A 26,332-nucleotide genomic window follows, 5' to 3' on the forward strand; every position below is an offset into this window, starting at 1 on the left:
CTCCCAGACAGCACTCATGTGGCTGTCAGTGAAATTATCCAGTGGCCCCTCCCGAGGGGCTATGGAGATGAGAGTGATAGATGAAGGATCTCTTGAGTGTTGATGGTGCTTTATTTGTGGCGCAGTCACTTGCAATGACCTTAAAGGCAAGGTTGGCATTGACGTGTTGCTGTTACTGTCCAATGGATGGAGGCACATTCTGGGGCAGCAGGACAGCTTCAGAGGGGGTAAACGTAGGCTCCTTTGTCCTTCAAAACAAACTGACCAAGAAGTTCAGAGGAAGGTGCTTTGAGATGGACCCTGTAGCAAATCCGTGAGTAGCTGGATTGATGGGACAAAGCTATTGCTCAGCCTGGCTGATGATTCATTCAAAGGCTTGAAAGAAAAGGAGTTAGGCTCTCGACCCCACTATTAATCATCGCTGTAATCATGCATTTAATGAACATGACAGCTCCTGTTCCCTCCGGAGAGACACGCCGAGTCTCGCAGCTGGGTTAGGTACAACAATCACTTTTCAGCGCGCTTGCTTGAGAACGCGGAGAGCAGCGAGAGCAGGCAGTGTCAGGCGCAGATGATGCATTAAGAGAAACAGGCCCTTTCCATGGGCTGTGTATTTTCTTACAGATGATGTGCCGCAGATGGACAAAATCATTAATTTAAAAAAAAGATAAACAGTGGCCCCTGATGCGAGAGATAAAATATCAAGCCTGCTCTGGCTGCGCTGTGTGTAATCCGTTCAAAACTCCTTAATGTGCAATTCCTTGATGCTATCTGCAGCAGCCTTTTATTTACATCTGCATGTATGTGTGTGCTCACTGGGGCCTTCTGCATGGTCACAGGGGAAGGAGTGGTTTATAGTTTGATTCGGTGCATCAGCAGAGTTCCAGTTTATGGGGAAAAGCCGAATCTGGGTTGCGTGACTTGCCATGCAGCTCCAAGAGCGGTATTTATTCCCAGTTAGACCCACTTTTGAATCAGCTACTGGCTCCTGGCTTGCTGAGGAGGGCATGTCATTTAGGGAGAGGCCCAAATTGGAATCTGATCTTATTCTTCATTAATTAGCTATATAAATGATTCCACCTGAGCGCCCGTGCCCTCTCCCTCCATCTAAGCCTATTGCCACAATTTTGTCTTCCTAAAACTTGGAGGAACCCGTTTCTCATCTCAAGATGCAGACGTTTGTGCGAGGCCAGTTCTGATTTCATCACTCCTGCGATGCTTTGGGTGGGAGGGAGGTCTATCAGATGTTGGCCTGTCTGTCCTGCTCTGACCATCAGCACTTTGGGTTTTTTCCCCCTGGGTGAGGAGAGTTTGACTTCATCATCTTCCAGAGCCACTGAGTAAGTGAGGGTGAGCTCTCTGTATGAGTCAGCACCATGATCACCAGCATTAGCAGGTTCTTTTAGCAAGAGTAGAGAGAAGAATCAAGAAAGTAACGACTTGAGTCATTACCACTGTTTACTAAATTATTGCAGCCTCTGCTCCTTGCTCCTGCCATTGAAGCGGGTGGGACGTGTGGCCTATTCTGTGTATACCCTGCAACGTTTGCAGTAGGTATGTCTTACCTGGGGCACGTTTCCTCAACAGAGCATTGAGAGGCAGGAATTGCTTAATTCTAGGTCTTGCACTGACTCCCCTGTGGTCTTAGACAAAAATCTCCCTCCCTCAATTTCCCCATCTGCAGGGTAGGCATAATCTATCCCTTACAGAGGTGTTAGTAGTGTCCATTAATAACTGAAGTGCTCTGAAGATGAAAAGTCTAGTGTAAGTGCTAATTACTAGCAGCCCAAACATTGTGATATTTTTTTTTGACTGCCTCACTTCTTGGACTCTCTTTCTGCCCCACCACCCCTATGGAGATCTGGAAGTCTATTTTCACCACCTCCGTCTAAAGGAATATTTCTAACACGCAAATGAACAACACACTGACCTTCCAGTTCTCCCGCACCAACCCCACAAGAGGAAGGCCTCTGTGTGGACCCCTCCTGCCGGTCGTTATGAGAGTCGTGACGTCTACGTCGATTGCATCTGCAAACGTGTACGACTGACATTGTCAGCAAATAACATGTAACGTAGAACCTCCGCCATGCAGAACGCAATGCTGTACACAGCCTCAAAAACAATTCTAACATTATAATCAAAGAGGCTGACAAAGAGGGTGCTGTAGTCATCGTGAATGGAACAGATTATGACCAGGAGGCTGCCAGACAACTCACCAACACCAGATTCTACAGGCTTCTCTCCTCTGATCCTACTAAAGAATACCAAAAACCCCTAAACCACCTGCTCATACTCCCTGCTACAGCTCAGGACCAAATCTAACCCCCCCCCCCCCCCAACTCCCCGACCAGGAGTTTTCTGTCCAGTATCCAAGATCCACAAACCTGGAAATCCCAGATGACCCATCATCTCTGGCATCAGCACCCTTACAGCGGGATTATCTGGTTATATTGACTCTCTCCTCGGACCCTATGCTACCAGCACTCTTAACTACCTTCAAGACACTATCGACTTCCCAAGGAAGCTATAGAACATCAGTGATCTTCCTGAAAACACCATCCTGGCCACCATGGATCCAGAAGCTCTTTACACCAACATTCCTCATGATGATGGATTTCTGGCCACCAGAAACACCATCACTGATGACACCACTGCATGCCTGGTCACAGAGCTCTGTGACTTTGTCCTCACCCACAACTATTGCCAATTTGGGGACAATTTATATCTTCAAGTCAGTGGCACAGCTGTGGGCACCCGCATGGCCCCACAATATGCCTACATCTTTCTGGCTGTCGTCAAATGACATTGCCTCAGTTCTTACCCCAGCATCCTTACTCTACTTAAGCTACATTGACGATATTTCCACGGGAAGGAGACCCTTGAAGAATTCCATAGGGATGTCAACAACTTCCACCCCACCATCAACCTCAGCCTGGCCCATCCACACAAGAGATCCACTTCCTTGACACTACAGTACAGTTACACAAAGGCCACATTTCCACCACCTTACACCAGAAACCTACCGACTGTTACACTTACCTGAACGCCACTGGCTTCCATTCCAGATACATTTCCCAAACAATTGTTTACAGCCATGCCCTAAGATACAACCAGATTTGGTCCAATCCCACAGCCAGAGAAAAGCACCTACAGAATCTCTCTCAGGTATTCTTAAAGTTTGAAATACCTACCCGGGGATGTGAAAAAACAAATTGACAGAGCCAGACAAGTATCCAGGCATTGGCTTCTACAAGATAGGCCTAACAAAGAAAATAACAGAACGACTAGAACACCTTTGGTCATCACCTACTGCCCCCAACTTAAACCCCTCCAGTGCATTATTAACAATCTACAACCTATCCTGGAAAATGACCCCCCACTCTGAGGCCTGGGAGGACAGGCCAGTCCTCGCCTACAGACAACCCCCAACCTCAAACAAATTCTGTCCAGCAACCACGCAGCACACCTCCAGCATAATCACCCAAGACTCTCTCTCTCTCTCTCTCTCTCTCTCTCTCTCTCTCTCTCTCTCTTTCCCCCACCCCCTCCTTCCCCTTGCAGTCTACCCTAGGCCAACTCTTTCCACACATCTACACAAGCGACACCAGCATAGGACCTAACCACATCAGTCATCACATCAGGGGCTCATACAACTGCATCTCCACCAATAAGGTCTGTGCCAGCAATACCCCTCTGCCTTGGATATTGGCCAGACTGGACCATCTCTGTGACAAAGGATTAATGGACACAAATCAGACATTGGAGATGGTAACTTAGAGAAAGCTGTTGGGGAACATTTCAACTTATCTGGGCCCTCACTAATGAATCTAAAAGGGTCTGGATTATTTCAAAGCAATTTCAAAAGTCCCCTGGAGAGAGAAGCTGCAGAACTTGATTTCATTTACAAGTTTGACACCTGGAATAGAGGTTTAAACTGGATGAGCTGCTACTTTCCACATTCTAATGACATAAAAAGCCAAACACCGGGTACTTAAAGCCCTCTCTATCAGCCTCATTTAGCACGGACACTCTAATTGGAATAATTTTTCTCCATTTTTTCCCCTTCTCTTTCCCTCCCCATCCCCTCTCTCTCTGCTATTTATTAGCACCCTAGACCCCTTAACTCCATTCATCAGAAGTGGGCTGTGCCCACGGAAGCTCATGATCCCATCTACGTGTTTTGTTAGTCTATGAAGTGCTCCCAGACCATTTGCTTGCTGTTTTTTTTCCTGTAACAGACTAACTCGGCTACCCCCTGAAGTTCAAAAAAGAGGACACACCTGAGAGGGAGTGTATCTGTATCCGTATCTACCAGCTCAGGTTGTATTACTGTGTATACAATATATAACACATTAATACAACCTGAGCTGGTAGATACGGATACAGATACACTCCCTCTCAGGTGTGTCCTCTTTTTTGAAAGTTCAGATATGGTAACCCTGCTTTAAAAGACTTGATTTCCAGAGGGCAGGTGCTCAGAATTTGTCATACCCCTTTACAGCTGTCTAGATAAACATGTGCCTAGAGCAGGGAAGGGGAATCTTTTTTTGGTTGGGGGCCGCTGACCCACAGGAAAATCAGTTAGGGGTTGCATGCAAGGGAGAAGCTTAAAAAAAACCCAGAATCAAAAACCAAACACTAGCTGACGTGGCCCCTGACTGAGAAGCAGAAAGCCATTCCCCTCGCACACTAGAGCCTAGTGGGGCCCAGGCTAGTAGAATTTGTATACTCATAGGTACAGGCTCTCCAATGGTAGGAGGAGAGCCCTGAGCCCCAGGGGCCAGATCCAGGCAAGCCAGGGGCTGCATCCAGCCCCTGGGCCTGAAGTTCCCCGTCCCTGGGTCTACTTAATTCTGCCATAGCACAAGAGGGTAGACTAGATGTCTTCTTGAGGAACCTTCCAATCCAGTGTTTCAGTGATTCTGTGATAAACTGGGCTCTAAAGTCAGTAATCAGATTTGAGGATCTGGTCCAGCGTTGCTGTCTCAATCTAGTGGAAGGATTGTGGCCACAGATTGTATCCCTGACTTGTCCTTTTGCAAATCTTTTTAAAAAAAAAAGTTGATTGTGTTTTAAAAAACCTTTTTGTACTTAGGAAACGCTTCAGAAAACTGAAATGGAAAACATTTACACAGTCCATAAAAGCCCAGCATATTAAATCCACTTCCAGACTGTTAAATGTTAAGACTAATATATAACAATGCAGGGTTTTTTAATCAAGTGCATTATGTAACCAATGGACTATTTCCAACTGTGTAAATATTTAGGCAGTTTTGAAATAGTTTTCAGAGCTGGTCCAGGTTTGGTCTAGAAGGAAAGGCGCCTATGAAGCTGTGCATTCCAACTATCGGTGTATTGGTTTTTGTTCTATCAGTTAAAAATTTGAGCCACACATTTTTCTCACTTCTGCAATAGAAAAGAATGACTCTCGGTTGTTGTAACTCTGTGTCTAGGATGTTAGTTATTTGTAGTAAAATCCCTTGGGGAAAATATGCATTGTTCATGCACTGCAGCACATTTTTAATCTGTAATCTCTTGACAGTTTTAAATGTCCATATAACGGCGTGGCTCCTTGCCAGACCGCGTGTTAGAAGAGTACAAAAGTTGTATAAAAAGCATTGGTCCATAGATACACTTTCTGCCTATAGACATTTAAAATCAGCCACATGTAAATTGTTAGATCTGTCTCTTCATAAAAACTCCTGCTAAACCTTGGTGGGTCAAATTATTTCCAACAGCAAGCTGGTTTGCAAGCTCAGAAATGAATGGGCCTCTGATGGTCTACATGTGCATGGGATTACAAATGAGGATCAGTTAGAGGCCTTTAATGCAGCATTGGAGAGATCAGTGCTAGAATACTTTGTCCGGTTCTGGTGTCCACGCTTGGAAAAGGATGTTGATAAATTGGAGAGGGCTGAGGGAAGAGCTGCAGTACTGACTCGAAGATTTTTTTGATCTGAGGAAGTGGGTCTGGCCCACGAAAGCTCATCATCTAATAAACCATCTTGTTAGTCTTTAAAGTGCTACATAGTCCTGTATTTTGACTCGAAGTCTGGAGAGCCTGCCTTACAGAGAGACTCCTCCGGAGCACAGTCGGCTTAGCTGATCAAAGCAAAGGTTGTTACGGGACTGGAACCCAGGCTGTAACATCTCTGCAAAGAGGACGGGTGTGGTGTCTCCCACACGTCACGGGAGCCAGTAGCTGGAAGTTGAGGGTAAGCAAATTAAAACGGAAAGTAATTGAACAGCCAAGGTAGTGAACTGTCGGCGCAGCTTCCCAAAGGATGTGGTAGATCTTCCATCGCCTGGAGTCTTATGTGCATGTGTATGCAAAGGGAATTGCTCACATTTAACATTATCCATCCCATACACCAAATAATAGACCCCTCCAATTCCTGGGGTCTGGCTGGCAAAACTCAGCCTGGGTTGGAGTTTTCCTCCTGTTTGACAGGGCCTGAATTCACTTAGAGCCCAGTGGTCTGCACTGAGATCCCTTTGGCACTCCCCAGGGGATTGTGGGACATTCACACCTTTCCTCTCCTGTTGAGTTGAGCCAGGGAGAGGTGGATGGGGAATTGAGAGAGACAAGGGCTGGCTGACAGCAGGTGATAGTCTGGCACCCTGACCTCCCCTTTCTGTATCACTCCATGGCCCCAGGCACAAGTTTTGCTCCACATCCTAGGTTTGCCAGCTCAGCGTATGACATTGCATACCCAGTCCCAGTGCTTTGTCTGTGTGACTCCCATTGTCTCTGTAAAGTTGGTGCTTACAGCTTGAACAGTCTCCCTGCTAAGAGACATGTGCATCTACAACTGCTAAGAGACATGTGCATCTACAACTGCTACACGGCCGGTAGGCGCGTGTGAGCCATCCTTTCAAGAATCAAAGCCGGCTGCTGCCTTTTGCACGGCATCTCATCTGTAGCATCAGTGCTAGACGCCTCACAGCATGTTTGCTGGTTGCAGGTGGTCTGTCTTTCCCAACTGGAGGCCGGTGCGTGAACTGTGACCGTGGCGCGTTCAGGCCACTTGGACAGATCACCCTGTGATGGTTAGAGTTTGGGACTGGGAGCCAGCTCTTCTGAGCGTTATTCCTGGCTCTCCTGTTGAGACACTGGAAGCAAGATATTTAACCCCTCTTTGTATCTCATTGGCCCCCCGCTGTACAAGAGGGATGATGATGTTTCTGAGTTTGAAGCTTCTGAGGCTGGAGTGGTGTTTGTAAAACCCTCGGATCAAAGGCGCTGTAATACTGCGTTGTTATATGGTATTATTCATGCGAGGAAAAGGGAAAGACAAACGGAAGCTGTAGTTGGGTTCCTGTCCCTCTCGGAGAGGACGAGACACAACCATAATTCAAAACACTGGAGCATATCCTAGGCAGTCGTCTGATTAGATAGATGCACTGGCTAACCTTTGCCACCCCGACGTCTGTGATTCTAGGGAACTGTCACCACAACCAGAGTCGTTGTTAAAGGTGGTTTCTGCAAACAGGGCTTGTGAAATCAAGAGACTGTTCCCCTACAGATTGTGGCCTCTCCTGGTTACCCCATGTTGTATTTGGAACCGAGGGTATCCCTGCACTGCATGTAGGGTGTAACGATATAGGCTTTATACTTAAAATATAGTACAGGTTGGGCCTCCTTGGTCCAGCACCCTCGGGACCTGACCAGTGCTGGATGAGGGATTTTTGCCAGACCAGGGAAGGTCATTTCTTCCTCCGCAGCCATGGCCTTGCTGCCAGCCTCCCACTGGCTTGCCCCTGCCACTGGCCCCTCCACATGCAGGGCTCCTGGCCCCGCCGCCGGCACGCACAACCCCAGTGCTGGGCTCCTGGCCCCGTGGGGCAGCCCCCCTGCAGGTGTCCAGCTGCTCTGCAGGGCGATACCCCGCTTGGGCTTCAGCCTTGCTCGGCAGCCCCACTGCCTCCCAGCCTCACGGGGCAGGTCTGCCAGGCGGTTCTGGGCAACAGCCACACCCCCGGGTTCCTGGCCCTGCCACCAGGCAGCCGGCTCCACAGGGCTCCCGCACTGCCTTCTAGTCCTGCCGCTGGGCGATAGCGAGGCTGCCGGGCTCCCGGCTGTGCTGCTGGTTGGTCCAGCCCCACTGCCTCCCGGTCTCGCCAGGCAGTTTCGCTGCTGGGCTCCAGCCTTGTTGCCTCCTGCCCCTCCACACCCACTCTCCACATTGTTGGCACCAGGCTGCAACCCTACTGCTGGGCTCCCGTTTCTCTGCCACCGGGCAGCCCTGCTACTGCTGGGCTCTAGCCCCTTAGCAGGGCTCCCAGCGACCAGCCCGCCACCTGGACTCTCTGGTCCTGGGACTTCCCTGCCGGACCAGGGATGTTGCTGGACCAGAGAGTCCTAGTTAAGAAAGGTTCAGCTGTACTAATACAAGCCTGCCAGGGACCCTCGATACATAGTTCGACACCCCTGGCTCAGGCTCGTGGGGCTTGGGCTAAGGGGCTGTAAAACAGCTGTGCAGACATTTGGGTTTGGGGCTGGAACATGGGCGCTCAGCCTCTGGGACCCAGTAAGCTGGGAGGGTCCTAGAGCTTGCCTGAACATCTGCCCCAGTGAAACACCCTCCTCTCCCAAGCCAGGATCAGCTGGCACTGACCAGCATTTATTGGCAGATTCCAAAACCCTCCTCTCCCTGAAATACACAAGACTCTTCAGAGGGAGTACATGAGCTGCATGTATCCCGCTGTAAGCAGCCCTTGTCTGGGGACCGCATTGCTGTGGAAGGGAACAAAGTACAGCTCCTTACGTAGCATCAGCTGCATGCCGGTGTGTCATGCCTAGGCAGTCAAGAGCCTTGCGAAGGGATCCCGATCAAACCAGAAACATTCAGGGGGCATCGACTGTTTTATTCCTTTCCTTTCCCATGGATTTCTCTCTCCTTTTAAAATTCCCAAAGAAGTGAAAGTTCTGCAAAATGCTAAACACCTTCTGCTCTTTAGGTTCAGTACAGATTTGCTTGAACTTTTTAGCACCTTTCTGCTTCATAATGTTTTGGTTTTAGTGCCTCTCTTCAAGCAAGCTAGTTTATGTGCATTTTTTAACACTGAAAACTATTTGAAAAGGTGCTTGGCTGTTCTTGTCAAAACTCCCACAGCGAGGCAGGCTCTGCAGTAGGGGGAAGGGAGAAAAGAGCAGAAAGTACTTTTTGTTTTTAAAGAAAAGATGCAAAATAAATGCAGCTGCAACTAAAGCGTCCAGTTACTATTGTGTTAGATGGCAGCAAAACCAAATCCAGTGGTCGGCACCTTGTAGCAGTCTGTTCGCTGCCCAGATGTTCGCCGTGACTGCCTGCTTTCATTTGCGCCCCGTGGCTGGGATGTTTGATGCCTCTGATAGACAGGCATGTGACACCCACTCCTGGATTGCGACTGCGCCAGTGTTTGATTTGCACAAGGAACAGATGGGGCTGTGCCGTCACCGGCGGGCCGAGTGACAGCTCGAGCGAAGGGAGAGCTCATTGACACGCTATCAAATTCCACTCGCTCACTCGGTAACACACTCGGGCTGGCAGGTGAGTGACTAAGCTGCACTCTTACCACCTGGAACTCCAAGCTACAGGGTTTGTTTCACTGGATTTGAATTCCCTCTTTCATATGCCACTTAAGGGCCGCTTAATTGTGTGTGCACGTCCACAAGGCAGTCGGCCTGAATACGAGGGAGCATGGGGCATTTCCACCTCTGCCACCACAGGGCTCGAAGCAGCCCTGGGCGCTCAGCTGGCTGGGTCTTGCTTGCACCGTCAGGGCCAAGTGTGCCCCAAGAAGGGATTTTTGTCCCAGGTTGGCAGGGATCTTAGGGGGGTTTGCACTTCTTGGTAGCACGGGGTGCAGGTGACTTACTGGGATTACCTGGGTCCATCTCAGTTTTTGAGCTGCAGTGGTGGGTCCCTTACGGTCTTATGCTGCAGGCAGGGCTTGCAAGGGGAAGGCTGTGTGCTTTATTAGTCAATTGGCTACCCTGCCTGCCCCTCCGAGGATGATGTGGGGATGCTCCTTCACCCCAGGTTTAAAAGACAGAGCTTTTTTACTCCACTGCCCAGCCCTCCCTCTCCTGCTTCGCTTGTTTGTGTCTCTGGCTGTAAAATCTCGGAAGGCTCCAGCATCAGCCAGGCCCCCAAAGCAGCGGTGTGAACTTTGCACGCCGCCTCCTGTATGTTAATCGATAAGAGAGTGAGTGTCTCCTGAATTCTGGCTGCGTTCTTGGCTCTGAAGGCATTGTAACGCGTGTGTCTCTGTTTCTCTCTCCCTGAACAGCAAGGTTGGATTGTACAGCCAGCAGCCCCAGCTACTCTTCCCCCAGCTGTCTGAACAGATCCGCGACCAGCCGATACATTGCAAGGTCTGTACTCCCAAGACCCCCTTTTGCAGGGTGCCAATGATGTATGCCCAGGAAGGCGCAAGCACCCTGGGATCCAGCTAGTTAGTTCATGGGACTGCAGCTGACTACACTGCCGGTTTTCTCCTGCTGCCTGCTATGAGGTTGCGATAAAGGGTTCTAGTCTGGAAGCTCGTGGTAGTGTCCTGTGGTGAGACCTGTCTCCCATCCTTGGGCACAGGAAGCAAAATGACACTGCCACCCCCTCCAAATAAACAGACTTTCCTCTAGGTCCAGGGTGAGTCTGCTCATGGGCCAGCTGTGTCTGCGTCCTGAATATTTCAGTCATCTTTGATAGTAATAGCGATGCAGCCGTGTTAGTCTGGACTAGCGGAAACAAAAGACAGGACTATGCAGCACTTGAAAGACTAACAAGATGGTTTATTAGGTGATGAGCTTTCGTGGGCCAGACTCACTTCCTCAGATCAAATTGTGGAAGAAAATTGGCATGTGGAAATTTTCTTCCACAATTTGATCTGAGGAAGTGGGTCTGGCCCACGAAAGCTCATCACCTAATAAACTATCTTGTTAGTCTTTCAAGTGCTGCATAGTCCTGTCTTTTGTTTCAGTCATCTTTGTCCTTGATGACTATTGAATGCAGCAGTTTGCTGTTGCATTGTAAATGTCTACGCTTGCCCCTTTCCCGCCCAGCTTCCTGATGAAGGACTTGGGGAACTCTCTCTTTGCCTGATTTTCCCAAGCCATGTCGCATATGGTGCTGGAACCTGTTGGTCAGTTCACCATACATGTGCTGTTGCTGCCAGTGAACGGCAGATCGTTTGCCTTGGCAGTCAGACAGCAAAGCGTAAAGGGAAGGAGATTGTCTAGCCTAGTGTTTCTCAATTTTTTTTAGAAAGCATCCCCCTTAAAATTAAATAAATAAATAAATAAAGTATATAAATTACCCTCAGTACCTACAGTTTTCAGACAGAACACATTTTTTCCCTACCACTGCAACACATTTGTTTAAACAACTTAATCGTAGCCAGGCGGGCGATGACATTGTTGGGTGTAAAAACTACAAAACTAATAAAGCACTGTAAAATTTAAAACAAACATTCAATTTTCTCCAAATTTCACTTGTGTCGACGTACCCCCCTGACTTCTCCCGCGTACCCCTAAGGCCGTGGTCACCAAGCAGTAAATTGGGATCTACTGGTAGATCTTGGAACTTTTGACAGGTGATCTCACAGGTTTGGCCAGGAGGCTGTCAAGTGCTGGCACTTCATCTGCCCCTTTCAGCACTGATGTGCTGCTCCTGCCCTCTGCCTTGGAGGTGCCCCTCACCCCGGGAGCCTCCTGCTTGCTGTTCAGGGCACGGGAATAAGAAGAAAGGGGGGTGCTGATGTCAGGGTGCTCCTCCCTCTCCCTTGTACTCCATCTCCACAGAGCAGGGTGAGGGCAGAGATGAAGAGATTTTGCTGGCTGCTTTTGGGAGTGGTGCTGGGCTAGGGTAGGGGTGAGTTTGCCTTAGTCCCCTGCATCACCACCACTCAGAAGTCATCCGTGGTAAGTGGTGTCCAGCTGGAGCCAGCTCCGAACCTTGGCCCCAGTCCTGAACCAAACCCCTGCCCCCAGCCTGATAAAAGTGAGTGAGGCGGGGGAGGGAGGATGGAGTGAGCAGGGGCAGGGCCTTGGAGAAGGGGCAGGAAGGAGGCGGGGCCAAGGGTGTTTGGGTTTGAGGTAGATCCTGGATTGCACTTCAATTCAAAGAGTGATCTCGTGCATAAAAATGTTGGAGACCCTGCCCCAAGGGTACCCCGTGCCACTGGTTGAGAGACACTGGTCTAGCCACATGATGCCCTGATGATCCTGGCTGTGCCTGTCCTTCCCTTTGTTGTACTCACATGGGGTATGTCTACACTACCCCCCTAGTTCAAACTAGGGTGGGTAATGTAGTCATACGGAGTTGCAAATGAAGCCCGGGATTTGAATTTCCCGGGCTTCATTTGCATAAAGCCGGCCGGCGCCATTTTTAAATGCCGGCTAGGTCGGACCCCGTGCCGCACGGCTACACGTGGCACGGACTAGCTAGTTCGGATTAGGCTTCCTAATCTGAACTAGCTGTACACCTCGTTCCACGCGGCACGGGGTCCGACCTAGCCGGCATTTAAAAATGGCGCCGGCCGGCTTCATGCAAATGAAGCCCGGGAAATTCAAATCCCGGGCTTCATTTGCAACTCCGTATGACTACATTACCCCCCCAAGTTCGAACTAGGGGGGTAGTGTAGACATACCCATGCAGACTTCCACAGACTATTTAAGCCTTTCCTGCTGCAGGCGGTGCTCCCTTTGCTTAGACCAGGCCATCATTGCTCCAGAGTTGTGTTGCTTCCGTGGTATAACTCTTGCATCTTGCTGCGACCTTTCTTGAAAGTTTTCAGCTCTTTGGATAGGCCATCAGCTGACTGACTGTTTAGGCATACGCTACATAAGAGAGATTATCCTCTGGAAAAAATCATGCTGGGTTTCCTTATTTGTGTCTTGGTGACTCCAGAATACATTTCGCCAGTGTGAAAATTCAAGAGTGGCTTTTTGGTCTGCCTAAGAAGTTTCCCCTGGGATCACCGAGTCAAGCTGGATTCTTTTCTTGATCGTGCATCACCACTATTTAAAAAAAAAAATCTGCTGTCAGAATTTAGCCAACAGTAGAATCCAGCCCTCTGACTGTGCTGTGATTGTGCAGGTCTAATAGGGAGAAAATGAAACAGTCACTTATTTAGGTCAGGACATTGAGCAGATGTGTCTGGATGCATATAAAGGAGATCTACTGAGTGAGGAGATACCGGTTTTAAATAATCACTTTCCAACCATAATCTCACTAATGAATTTTTTTGTCTTCGGATACTCCTAATGTCAACAGCCACTTGTGTTGCAGCAGTCCTTTGGAACAGTGAAACAAATCTACAATTGCTCGTCTGCCTTGGCACGTGCTCTTCCAAGACGCATGTTGCAGACAGCCATTTGCCACTGAAAAAGTTGAACGCTCCTTTTCTGCTGTATCAGGGAGCTGGCTTGGGATGGGGGGAGCTTTTATAGCTAGTGTTTTATGGCTGCCAACATTTGTCTTAACTTACAAGATTTTAACTTCAGAGAACATTAGACAGCCAGTAAATTTTGACTAAACATGTATTTTCCCCAGCTACATTGATACCTGTATCAGTGCTGATCCTGAGGGAAATCCGTGTTCTCAGCCAAGTACATACTCCAGTGGGACTGGGAAGTCAAGGCTGTGGAGTGTAATAGTTATCCCTGGTCTCTGAAGATGTAACACATGCAAAACGGGGAAAGAACTTGGGGTGTGTAGTTTTGTGTGCACCCACTGGAAGTATTGTGCCCCCTAAAAGCTTCATTCAGCAGGTTTTTTTCCATGTAATTAGCTGCACACAGAGAGCTCACACATCAGCCCTCTTGCTCTGTGTGTCCAGAGACCCATCTCAATGTATTCTGCATCTGCTGATCTCCTGGAACATGGGAACTCTATAGTCACTCGCCGGGTAACTACCTGGATGTTTCTGGCTCCTCAGCTGGAAGTTTATCATGGGCTCCAACAACCACAAAATGTGGGCTAAGCAGCATTTACAGTAATTGGTAGCTTCCTCTGGTATCTGCTGTTAGTGGGTTGTTCATTGACATTTGGGGTTAGTGTGTGCTCCTAGAAGGAACATGTAGGCCCTGTCCCCGTTCCTTGAGAGACTTAAATATGTGCCTAATTGTGAGTACATGAGGAGGTGGTGAAACTTCTCTCATGCTTAAAGTTAGGCATGCACAGGCACACCCTTAATTATTGTTAGCATACAGTGTTTCCTGAAAGCTGTGCGCTCATGTAGGCGCTCAGGAGAGAGGCACATGCTGCCCACCTGATTCAAAGACCAGGTTGTTTTTTCTCTTGGGGGTGCACATTCACATATACCTTGGTGCACATAAAATTTATTCCATACATGGATGGAAAAAATGACAGGGTACATTGTTTACATGCTGTGTGTTCTATAAGCCCAGGGCATGACTAGCTGTGATCTGCACTGTGGAGTGACTGTAAAAATACATTGTCGTTCTTCAAACCTGCAGTCAGCTCTTTCCCTGTCCCCGAATCTCTTCTGGGTGGCTTCCAAGTGCACGGCTTCCAGGGAACATGAGCTTCACAGTGTCATTTTTTGGGAAACTCTGGATAAAATTTTCAAAGGCATCCAAGTGATAGAGGAACCTGAAATGCAAGAGCCTGAGGCTCCTAAGTGTTGAAATTGCCTTTCAAAGGTGCATTGGGGTTCTCAGTTGCTTAGGTGCTTTCAAAATGTTTGCCCTAGACGAGTGGGTCTTAAATTGTGGGTTGGGGCCAATGTTCCCTCTAGCTTTTTCCATCCACGTGCAGAATAAATTTTGTTATATGCACCAAGGTATGTGTGAATGTGCACCACCAGTAGAAACACAGGCTGCCAGCTGTGCACAGTCTGCAAATCCAGTGGGTGGCACTTGAATCTCTCCTGGGTGACTTACAAGTGCACATCTTACAGGGAACACTGGTTGGGACCCCACAATGGGTTGCAACCCCATTTTAATGGAGTGGCCAGGGCCGAAGTCAAAGCCTAAAGGCTTCAGCCTTTGGCAGCAGGACCCAGGTTACAGCTTGGGGAGGGCTTCAGTTTTGGCACCATTTCCTGGAGCAGTAGGACTCATGCTTTGCCCCCCATCGGGGCCTGTGGGGCTCAAGCTTTGGTCCCCTATTCAGGGTCATGTATTAATTTTTATGGTCAAAAGGGGGTCACAGCACGGCAGAGTTTGAGAACCCCTGCCCTAGACTCTTGTGTTTGATGGCAGGAGAACTGTCAGTCTGCCTTGATGTTAGGAACGTTCTCTAAATCTCTCTCCCTCCCTCCATTTAGCCGAGCTGTTCAGCGGAGCTTAGCCATCATTCGTCAGGCCAAGCAGAAGAAAGAGAAGGAGTACTGCATGTACTACAACCGCTTCGGCAAATGTAACCGGGGGGAGAGCTGTCCCTACATCCATGATCCAGAAAAAGTAGCTGTCTGCACCAGGTGGGCACAGGAACACATGTAACTCTTCTTGGTGCAAGCGCATGCTTGTACTTCATCACATGGTTGGGCACAGAATTCTGGGCTTGCCTCTCGCGTCGTAGTGAAGCAGGCCAAAGAGCAGCAATACTTTGAACTAACAGCGTTTCACGTCTACAAAGTGTGTGTCATACCAGCAAAATGTTTGAACCAGGGTGTGTCAGGATGAAATGATTTAAACCAAGGCTATTGAAATCACTATTTCAATCACCAAAAAATCCATTGATTTAAATCAGCTTTCCCATTGATACTACTTCACATATTTCTTCAAACGGTGGAAATCTGATCTCTAAACCATGTTAATTGACAGTTCTGTGCAGCATTTCACATCATCTAAGGGTATGTCTGCGCTACAAGACAAAGTCGAATTAAGATATGCAACTTCAGCTACGTTCATTGCGGAGCTGAAGTCAAAGTAGCTTAACTCAACTTGTGGCACTGTCCGCACTGCAGGAAGTCAAAGGAAGAACAGTCTCCCTTTGACTTCCCTTATGCCTTGTGGAAGCAGGACTACTGGCGTTGACCGGAGCGTCTCTCTCAGTTCAAATTAGCTGTCTTAACTAGACCCACTAATTCGAACCCTGGAAGATCGACAGCAACAGCTTTGATCTTCCTCTATTGTGTAGACGTAACCTAAGAGGGTATGTTCAGTGGCAGCTGGCAGCTCTAGATTTCTCTTAATGCAGCGTTCTGTGCTGTATCCTTGCGTGATAGATTCTAGACCTAGTTAACTAATGAAACAAGCCGTAAAGATTAGCTAAGCTACTTTTTTTTTTAGCAACATCCAACGTAGCAAACAGCTTGGAAATTTCCTTGTTAAATCACACTTATACTAAAAGGCACAGAGAGAGTCTTGAAGAATGATGCATTGCAAAGTTGATCCGCATTGTTCTTCAGCCAGATCCACGTCATTTTCTCCCAATTAGCAGTGTTCTTTATGATTCATTCTCACAGCTAGGCCCTGCATCATCATCTTGCTCGCTGACACTTGACACGTTTCACTTTTTTACCCAGCAAACAAATTCCTTGAAACCAGCCATAGATAGGGTCTCCCTTACACCCACAAGTCATGGCAGCTTTTCTGTGGCAAAAGTCTAGGGCAGGGGTTGGCAACCTTTTCAAACCAAAGAGCCAAACGACCTCAAACTTCAGACCAAGTGATCAACAGAGCCGCATAAGAATGCCCATTTGCATGACTGAAAATATGCCACTGAATATTATTGATGATTGACATGCTGATTAATAACAACATAAATGAAACGTTCTCAGACTTTATTTAATGGGACTTCTGCTGCTGCATCTTTGCACACATTTCTTTGAAGTTTACATCATAACTGGTCAGGTTCAGGTTCCTGTGCGCATTCTGGCTGCATGAGTGATTACGCATTTAAAAATGTTTGAATTAATATTTCATTGTAATGTAAAAAGTTACATTGTATTTTGGGAATGAGAAGAGACCTATTTGGTTCCACAGTGAGCCATAGGTTGCAGACCCCTGGTCTTAGGGAATATAGGAAGCTGTGCGTGCGCTGAATAATGTCCTCTATTTTCCTTTCCAAGCCACTCCAGTCTCCCTTTCTGTGCTGCCTTTGTCCTTTCCTGTAGATTGTCTCTCTGTCTTTAGACAATCCTAGAACACTAGAACTGGAAGGGACCTCAAGAGGGCATTGAGTCCAGTCCCCTGCCCTCACGGCAGGACCTACTACCATCTAGACTGTCCCTGATAAATGTCTATGTAGCCTGCTCTTAAATATCTCCAGAGATGGAGATTCCACAACCCCCCCTTGGCAATTTATTCCAGTGTTTCACCACCCTTACATTTTGGAAGTTTTTCCTAATGTTCAGCTTAAACCTCCCTTGCTGCAGTTTAAGCCCCTTGCTGATTGTCCTATCCTCAGAGGCCAAGGAGAACAATTTTTCTCCCTTCTCCTTGGAACACCCTTTTAGATACCTGAAAACTGCTGTCATGTCCCCTCTCACTCTTCACAGAATGGCCATCAGAGCACCTGTGCTTTTGCCAATAGGGGTTTCTTGCACAAAACACCCCCTGGAGCATCCACACCTGCCTTTTAGCACAAGAGCTGTAGCGCTAAAAGGAGTTATTTCTTGTGGGGAGAGGAATAATTCTACCGGAAAAAGCCCTCTGTTCTGCCGATTTACTTGCACAAAAATGTGCTTGAGGTGTGGACACTCCACCAGTTTTTGTGCAAAACCCTTGTAGTGTAGACATAGCCCTAGAGACTGTCTTTGGAGGATTCTGGTAACTGACAGAGTTGGATCTGAACCAGCACTCTGAATGTCTATCTGAATATAAAAATCCACTATCGCTGTGGTGTCTAGATACTGATGAATCTCAGGATCCTGGGTCCAAATGCCAACACAGGTACTGGTGGGTTGTTTTCAGAATATTGAGCGCCGTTCCTCAGCCAGAGTTCCTATTGGATACCCCGGTCATTTGAAACACCCCTGAAACAGGGACCAGCCTTCCTATGTGACTGGATCCTTTGGGCACAACCATAGTACAAATAACCGTGCTGCTCACTGCAAAGTTTCAAACACCTCAGCTCAGACCCCTCTCTGGTTACTGATAAGTGACCTACTTTGTCTAAATGTAGTACCTTGCTACATTTCTACTTTGCCTAGAAATCTTTCCCTTTGCTCTGTTTGGGGGGAAGATATTACTCGTTTGGTATGTGAAATGGGCTTTAATAGCAAATGTTTGGAGCACTTGAGTCATATCCCTGTGAACTGGGCCTCAGGCTAATACAATGAAACGGTGAGTCAGGGGATATTCTCTGTGTTTAAAAGAGCCTGTTCTCTGAGCTGTTTGTCATACTCCGTGTCTCTCTAAAACCCCCTTCCGGTTCTCTGGCAGATTTCTCCGTGGCACGTGCAAGAAGACTGATGGGACGTGTTCATTTTCACACAAAGTTTCTAAAGATAAGGTCTGTATGGTTTTCTAATGAGCACATTCCAGCTTTATTAGCGAGCTGACCTAAGGAAGCAACACTTCTGCTGGTTGTAGGGGAAGTCTATGCTAGAGAGTGTTTCAAATTGAGTTCATTTGCAGTTTGCTTGCCAAGCTGTTCAGGCTCATTACAGGGTCACAGCTTATAATGAGAGAAGAGTGTGCCTCTTAAACCAACTTGGTGAATCAGTATATTAGTGCATTAAGCAGTGAATTTGAGACGAGAGCACCTGGGGCTGTTTGCCGTTTTGGTAACGTGTCTGGTTAAGGGGTATTTAAACTCTGGAGATCAGACTGCAAGCACACGAAGTCAGAGTGTTTACCATCTCTGAACCCTTTAACACCGTGCCTCATTCTAAATCACTCTCCAGCTGGGGTCAGACCGAGAGGCTGCTGGAACGTACTGTAGTTCTGAGACATAAATTAATTTAAAAAAAAAAAAGCTAGACAATGAAACTGTCTGGCAGAATGATTTTTAATTTCATCATTTTCACTCTGCTTGGAAGTGTTCAGAGCTCTTTCGTTTTATTACATAGACTAAGGTTGAGAGATAATTAGATTTTCTTTTAGCGATTATTGGCTGATAATTTAGCAGGTTAATCTTCATTCGCTGGATAGTATTTCAGATTGGAAGTAACTTCCAAGGTCCCAATCCAGCAAGACATGTAAGCACATGCCTGAATAAAAGCCCTTGCACTTAATGTGTGTAACTTACATACTTGAATTCTTTGCTGAAGAGGGAGGGGCTTTGCCTCTGTGAAACACATACATGGTTACTGACACAGGATCTGCATGAACTTAGAATAGTCCTGCAGCACCTTCGAGATTAACAAACCACGCAGATGGCATCATGAGCTCTCGTGGGCACAACCCACAGTGAGTTAGACACGAACTAGAGGGCTAACGTTCAAACCAGAAGGTTTTATTCCTCTAGAAAGCAATGGTCCCACAGCCACAGGTATCGCAGTATCAGAAGCAGTCTGGTCTTTGTGTTCCTCTGTAGTGGTGAAGGTACATGAAGCCTGAGTGTGAAAGGGAAAAGATCCCCCCCCCCCAAAAGGCCATATAAACACTCTGCCTCCACCCTCCATTATGCCACTCAATAATTGTTCTAGCCCCACTGCGTATAATTCTGGCATGCAGTTTGCCTAGAGCAGCTTTAGTGGAACTGTAACTGCTGGGAGCCCGAGGCGCTGCAGGAATCAAAGCCTCAGAGAGCTGTCAGACTCGCTTCTGTTGCTTGTCCCATGGACCATCCAAAGATGCGGTCAGAAATCACCCCAGAGATGCCACCTTCCGCTCTCTCCTTCCCCTGTTGGTTAAACGTGTCTGTTCCAGACGTAATGCATCACACCATTTGTGTCATCAAAATGGATTACGTAGAGCTTTAACTAATCCAGTGCTACCGCCAAAGGATCTAACCACTAGTCCCCTGCTCTAACCTGTGTTTGCAACAGAGCCATTTTCAACAAGCCTCGCTTTTGGACACAGGTTGGCACGCAGTTGACTTGCTTCTCTTTCTGGCTGCTGTTGTTGATGATCACTTGTAAGTTATCCTGAAGGCCACCTGAACTGCATTCTGCACTGTTCACCAGCGTGCCACATGGAGCATTTTGTGCACTCAGCATTTGTAGAGCCGTCTTGTAACCGTCAGTATGTAAACCAGCGTATGGTCGCTTGGGAACATCTGGCCTCCTTGTCTGAGCACAAGAACAAGGGACGATTTGAGGAGCTTGCAAGGCAGGAGATTCGGAATGGATAGGGAGGAAGACTAGTGTGAGGCCAGACGGCAGAACTCTGAGCTGAGGCCAGGAACTTGGCACGATTTATCTGGAGATCAGTAATGCCACTGTCAACGTTAAAACGAGCACGCATTTTGGAAAGACACCCCACTACGTGCTTCAGAGCCTGGCCCGGTCACCGGCTGCTAGCGATCAGGAAGAGACCGAATGTGGGGGCAGTTTTTCCCACATTTGCCAATGTGGGGCTCTTACCACTTTCTTTGAACTGTCAGAGACGGGACAGTGGGACGAGAGGGACCCGGGGCCTGGGCCTGTCCGGCAGTGCCTGTGGTCCTAGTGCAAAGTGTAAGGAGTCAGTGTCCAGCCTGGAATCAGGCTTGTGTGTGTGTATCCTGCAGGGCTTAGGGGCACGATGTGAAGGCATTTCTCATATCGGATCACAGCTAAGCTCTCTGCTGCAGTGTAAGCCTATGGGCGGAGTGTTTCCTTAGTCCTTCCCCCATCTCCACTCCAGGCCCGCCCTGACGGAGCGGAGCGCTTGTCTGTGGGCTCTGAGGGACGCTGGGACAGCGAGGGTTAAAACAAGCAGCCTTGCTCTTATTTCTTAAAGTGACGGTTATGGGTGTTTCGGTGGAGTCCAGAGGACGCTCCTGCTGAACCTGCGCACCCTTGGAGAAGCTCCTCAGGGCAGGGGAGGGCAGTCAGTTTTGAATGATTGAATTTCAGACATTTTTGAAGGGCCCTGGGCTGCCCCGGAGCGTACAGGGCCTCAGGCAGAAGGGGCAGGACCATGACACTTCCGTGCTTCCCCAGCCACAGAGCCTGATTGGTCTGGGAGTGGCAGGGCCGGGGGGGAGGTTGCACAAAGTCTTTGCCCACTGCAGAGAGAACCGCCAGCTGTTCTGAAGAACTGGCAGTTCCCTCTAGGTACCTGTGCCCCTGGCGGTGGGAGGAGACTTTACATGCTCCCCCATTGCCCCCAGGTCAGACAGGGCATGGGGAGGGGGAGCACGTGAAGTCTCTCGCTCGCTGACCCGGCCCGGCAAGAGAGCGCTGTGCTTAGTCAGCCACCAGCTGAGCAGCAGCTGGCAGTTGACTGAGTCCATCGCAGGGCGGGAGGAGACTTTGCGCGCGCACACACACACACCCACACACACACACACACCCCCCAACCAATCAGGGCATGGGGGTGGGGGCAGTACGCAAAGTCCATGCTGCGCTTGGAAGCACTGTGCACTCCTTGCAAGGTGGGGGCAGGGTGGGAAGAAACTTCGTGCACTTTCCCCCATCCCCAGGCCCTGATTGGCCTGGTGGCAGGGCATCCGCGGGTCACCTGGATCTAGCCTGCAGAAGCCCTTTTGCCCACCCCTGCCTTGGGGTGAAATGGCTGGCAGCTCCCCTTCACTCCCCTCACCATGGGCGCTAGGTGGAGGGAGGGCTGGCAAGCGCTTAGCTACCGGCTCTTTTCCATAGATTCCTAAACAGTGTTCAGGTGTGAGAGCCAAAGGATTTCGTGGATGAGGAAAGGTGGCAAGATCATGCCCACAAAATAGTGCCCTGATAGACGAACAGGAGTTTAGGGTCCCGTTGGCCTCGGCCCACCTTCAGGTTCCCCTCCCCCCGTATTAGCAAAGGCTTCTCTGCACCCCTGCGCAGTGACTAGTATAGCAGTGAGCCTTGGGCAGTGGAGAGCAGCCAGCATGGGGGTTCCTGTATATCTGAGAAAATCCCCTCGCAAGTGCATTTCCAGAAATGGCCATTGTGCTGCCAGAGGACAAAAGCGAATGTCCCCAGCATTAGTCTCCCGTACTGGCTCAGAGGTCCCGGTTGCCATCTTAGTCAGCGTGGGCGGGAAGAGAAACGGCCGCCCCTGCGGAGTCCAGAGCCCGCTCCCTGTGATTTATGGCTGTGGGGAGCAGGTACCCGAAGCAGGAGGCGACTCCGGCATTCACTTCTGGAGCTTCCTGTTAACCTGTGTGATTACTAGCAAAGGTGATGTTAGCCTCATTTATCAAGCACAAGCCCACAGAGAGAGACAGGTGAATTCATTCCGCAAAGTGGTTTTTTACTGCTTGGGAGCTTTACTGGAGCCAGGCAGGGCAAATTCCACTGGCTCTTGAACTGAGCAAGTTTGAGTGATTTCACTTGGAGTCGTTTGAGCTGAGGTGAGTTTGTTGGCGATGTGACTTTCTCTGGGCGTTGTGAACGTCAAAGCAGAGTGTGGGTGAAGAGGGTGGATCGCTGGGCAGATTCCTGTATAAATCAGTATAAATCCCCCGGAATAGTAGGGGAATACGATTCTTTCCCTGCCCCAGTCAGTTTAACCCTGAATGTTTGTGCTCTGAACATAGGGAGCGCTTGCTGCTACTCTCTAAGCAGAATGGCTCGCTAAGCTTTGTCATAGTGAGGGGTGTTGGCGTACAGTTGTGTAAACGACTGACCAGGAAGCCTGGCAGCAGTGCTCCCAGGAGTGGGGCCAGGAGTGCACTGGCTGCCAGCCCTCCCCGGGGACCATTGAATACTTGTGTAACTGCTAAGCTGGTTTTGGTGCAGTTACACGATTATTAAACTAAATGATATCGAATATCCCTAATCAAATCCTGCTTTTCCAGCTGTCAGTCCTGCCCTCTCCTGTGGGAACGGGGGCCCTCCAGTGCCCTTCCAGACATTCCCAGCGTTTCAGACAGGCTGATGTATACGCACTTCAGAGTGTGCTGCTTAAATCATCTGTTTGCGGTGCCACTACATCCATCTAGCAGCTTCGCGTGTGAAAACTTCGTAGTTCGTGGCTGTCACTGTAAGGCGTTCCTGGCTGTTATCCAGAAATCGCGAAGCCAGGCGCTCGTGTTCCCAAATGCATCTTTCCACCGGCCACATAGCAGGAGTGTCTTGTGTTGCTTCCCCTTAGCGCGCGAGGGGAGGCGCACATGGGGGAGGGCAGTGAATATGGTTTCTGGCAACTCAGGCTTGCCAGTGCTCCAGAAACTCGGTAATGAATAGGAATACCAGGAGTGTGTGTCTGTATAGGGAGCATGCCCAGGCAGTGTCTGGGTGTTTTTCTAACATGCCCCGTTCTGGGATGGGTGAGCACATGGATTTTCTGTCCCCTTTGAGCTCTCTGTGTGTAAAGCTCGTGTTGCCCTGGAGCTGTGCAGGGAACCAGGCACATGGACCCAGCCTGCTTACCCCGTTTGGCAAGGTGAGCGGAGCGTTCCCGGACCTGCTAACGTCCCCGGGGGCACCCTACTGCAGCATGGCTGGTGGGCGCTGTGGCGCGTGGCCAGGAAGTGCCTGTTAGTCCTTTGCTGCAGCTGACAGGAAAAGCCCGCATGTTACTGCCGCTGTGGAGTCCCCAAGGGCCGGGGTCTCCGACTCGCAGCACAGGGGCCACTTGAGGCCCAAGCAGTTCCACAGTCTGGCCCGCTGCCGGCATGTGAGCCCCTGCGGCCCTAGGGGGGTGTCCCTACCCTTCCTCCAAGTCCCAGCCCTCTTTCCACTCCTGCTCTGCCTGCTCCCCCACGTAAAAACATCCAGACTGGGTCAGACCAAAGGTCCATCTAGTATCCTGTCTTCCAACCGTGGCCGATGCCTGATGCACCAAAGGGAGTGAACAGAACAGGGAATCATTACGTGGTCCCTCTCCGGTCACCCATTTCCAGAGAAAGAGAGGCTAGGGACACCATTCCTACCCATCCTGGCTAATAGCCATTGACGGACCTAACCTCCATGAATCTGTCTAGTTCTTTTTTGAACCCTATTAGTCCTGATCTTCACAACATCCCCTGGCAAGGAGTTCCACAGGTTGACTGTGCTGAGTGAAGAAAAACTTCCTTTTGTTTGTTTTAAACCTGCTGCACCTGGTCCACAAGGGGAGCCAGTTTAAAAACCAGCTCCCCTTGTGCAGCTGCCTGCCGCCCCACGCTGCTGCTTTCAGCGGGGGTCCAAGCTCCCCATGGACAGAGGCTGCTGTGAGGGAGCCGGGGGCTGCCATGAAACATCCTGATCCAGAGGCAGCAAAGGGGGAGGGGGAAATGCGACTAGTCAAGATGATTAACCAAGATTAACCGATAAGCCTAGGCATCCCGGTTAATCGTATCCCGATTGCTCCTTTACATCCCTACTGCTCTGTGCCTCTGTTGCCCCTCTGTAATCGGGCGCTGACTCTGTGCCACACAATGACTGGGACCTGCTCTGGTGGTACAGCCAGGGAGATGCTTAGATCCTTAATTAGAGCCCGTCTTCTCGCTCCTTGTGTGGTGCATGAGGGAGCTCTGCAGAGCAAGTAACCTGGACCATTGGTACTCCCCTTCTGCTCAAAACGTGCCCACCCCTTTGTGTCTCATTCCTAGGGGCTTCCAGCGCTCGGAGTCACTCCCCTGCCACCTCCCCTGAGCGTGTGGGCAGCTCCTCTGTGCCTGCCCAGGGCACATACCTGGCCCTCTCGGCCTCACCAGCTCAGCTCGCGCTCACTCTCCCACTTAGCAATTGATGTTCACCAACCCTTGAGACCCCTGTGCATTTCCTGGGGGCGTCCGGCTGCGGTCTGCCAGACACTCAGTGTTCAGAGATTCACCGCTCCCTTATCTGGCCGCCCTGAGACCTGTTTCTAGTGACGAGGCATACGCTTGTGTAGCAAAGCCAAGTGGGTGTTTTGGAAACACACGGTGACCTATGAAATACAATCAGAGCACACACTCTGTAACGTAGACTTGGTGAAGTAGGTGCTCCCATGTCCTGTAAAGCTCACCCAAAGTCCTTGCAGCCTTTCCCAGCCAGGCGTGGCGCAGATCCCTCCTTCAGGAGATGGACCACCTGCCTCTCAGGTAAAGGACCCAGGCTCTTCCTCTGTGTCCCAAAGTCCTTGCAGCCTTTCCCAGCCAGGCGTGGCGCAGATCCCTCCTTCAGGAGATGGACCGCCTGCCTCTCAGGTAAAGGACCCAGGCTCTTCCTCTGTGTCCCAAAGTCCCATGCACAGGGCACCTCTCTCCCCCACTCCTTTGTTCCTGTCGATATTTTTTCACTACTTTTCGACTGGTATGCAAATAGGCCTCCCCGGGGAGGCAGGTGGCCCCCCTGGGATTGGGCAAGGAAATCACTGGCTGGCATCTCTGCTTGAAAGGAACGTGTCGAGGTATGTCCCCCACTGGTGACAGGCTTTGCCTCCGTGATCTGAGGAGCATAACTTGCCTGATCCGTAACGTCTCATGTCGTGTCAGGCATGTGTTTTGCCGTGAGTGCACTGGGGTCACGTGCCACCGTTTGTGGCCTACTGTGTGTGTGTCTGACCCAGACGATCCCTGTAAAACACTCCCCGACTTGGCAGCAAGGGGTCCCTGGGTCACAGCAGTGGGAGCAGACTCTTCTCCCTAGCCCCGAGCTGCACACCCTCAAACCTAGATCGAGGCAGGCCCTGCCTGGGACCGTCCCAAGCAGCGAGGAAGATGATTTTGGTAGGTGAGTGGCCTAGTCAGGAGGGATGAAATGTGGGGCTGAAAGCGACCGTCGGGGTCCATCTCCCGCACAGAGGCATCTAGTCCATGCCCTGGGCTGAGGCAGGGTTAGGCAGGCTCAGAGGGAGGTGAGTTTCACTTGGCACTGGTGCCCTGCGTACAGTCTCACAGGAAGCTGTCGTTAGGGTTTCGCTAGGGAGGGGTCTGCAGGAGGGCAGGTAGAGGGTGGGTTGAAGTAGGTAGAGGGTGGGTTGAGGAGCAAGCGCCCAGAGCAGTCGGTGTGGCCGAGAGGGGCTGTGAAATTGCTGTGGTGAGGCGGGCCCTGCCTCTCCCTGGTGATGGAGGGAACGGGAAGAGAGAAGGAAGGGGCTTGTGAATGAAGGTTAGCGAGAGGCTGGGACTCGGGCAGAGGCATGCTGCTGGTACAACAGCTTTTCCCCTTGAGGAACTCGAAAAGAATCAGCATTTTTCTCCCTAATAGAGCTTCAAAACTCTGTTGTGAGCAATTTGGAAATTCACGTTGAGTTTCGGGTTCATTAGCTGCCGGCTCCAAAGCGTGTACATATTCAAAGCTGTCTAATATGGACGCCCCGCACCAGTGCCTTGAATTAATGTTATTGTTATTTGCGTGGACGTAGTGGGGTGCAAACAAGGTTAATTGAAATGAGAATGTGGCTTCCTCTTGATAATGGTTCCGGCTTGACAGC

At 49.7% G+C, this 26,332-nt stretch overlaps 1 protein-coding gene across 2 annotated transcripts in view; it reads left to right on the forward strand.

Annotated features, from left to right (window-relative positions):
• Nucleotides 1–26,332, forward strand: part of ZC3H3 (zinc finger CCCH-type containing 3) — a 345,409-nt gene that overhangs the window by 226,940 nt on the left and 92,137 nt on the right. For both annotated transcript variants that reach the window (XR_012901167.2, XM_075919992.2), the window contains exons 6-8: nucleotides 10,276–10,360; nucleotides 15,277–15,429; nucleotides 18,341–18,410. Coding sequence is in view for 1 of the 2 variants with exons in the window: in XM_075919992.2 (XP_075776107.2) it covers nucleotides 10,276–10,360; nucleotides 15,277–15,429; nucleotides 18,341–18,410 (308 nt within the window). In the remaining variant the exon portion in view is untranslated. The remainder of the gene's footprint in view (nucleotides 1–10,275; nucleotides 10,361–15,276; nucleotides 15,430–18,340; nucleotides 18,411–26,332) is intronic.

This window comes from Pelodiscus sinensis, chromosome 2 (genome assembly GCF_052426305.1).
Source record: "Pelodiscus sinensis isolate ZL-2025 chromosome 2, ASM5242630v1, whole genome shotgun sequence".
NCBI lineage: Eukaryota > Metazoa > Chordata > Testudines > Trionychidae > Pelodiscus > Pelodiscus sinensis.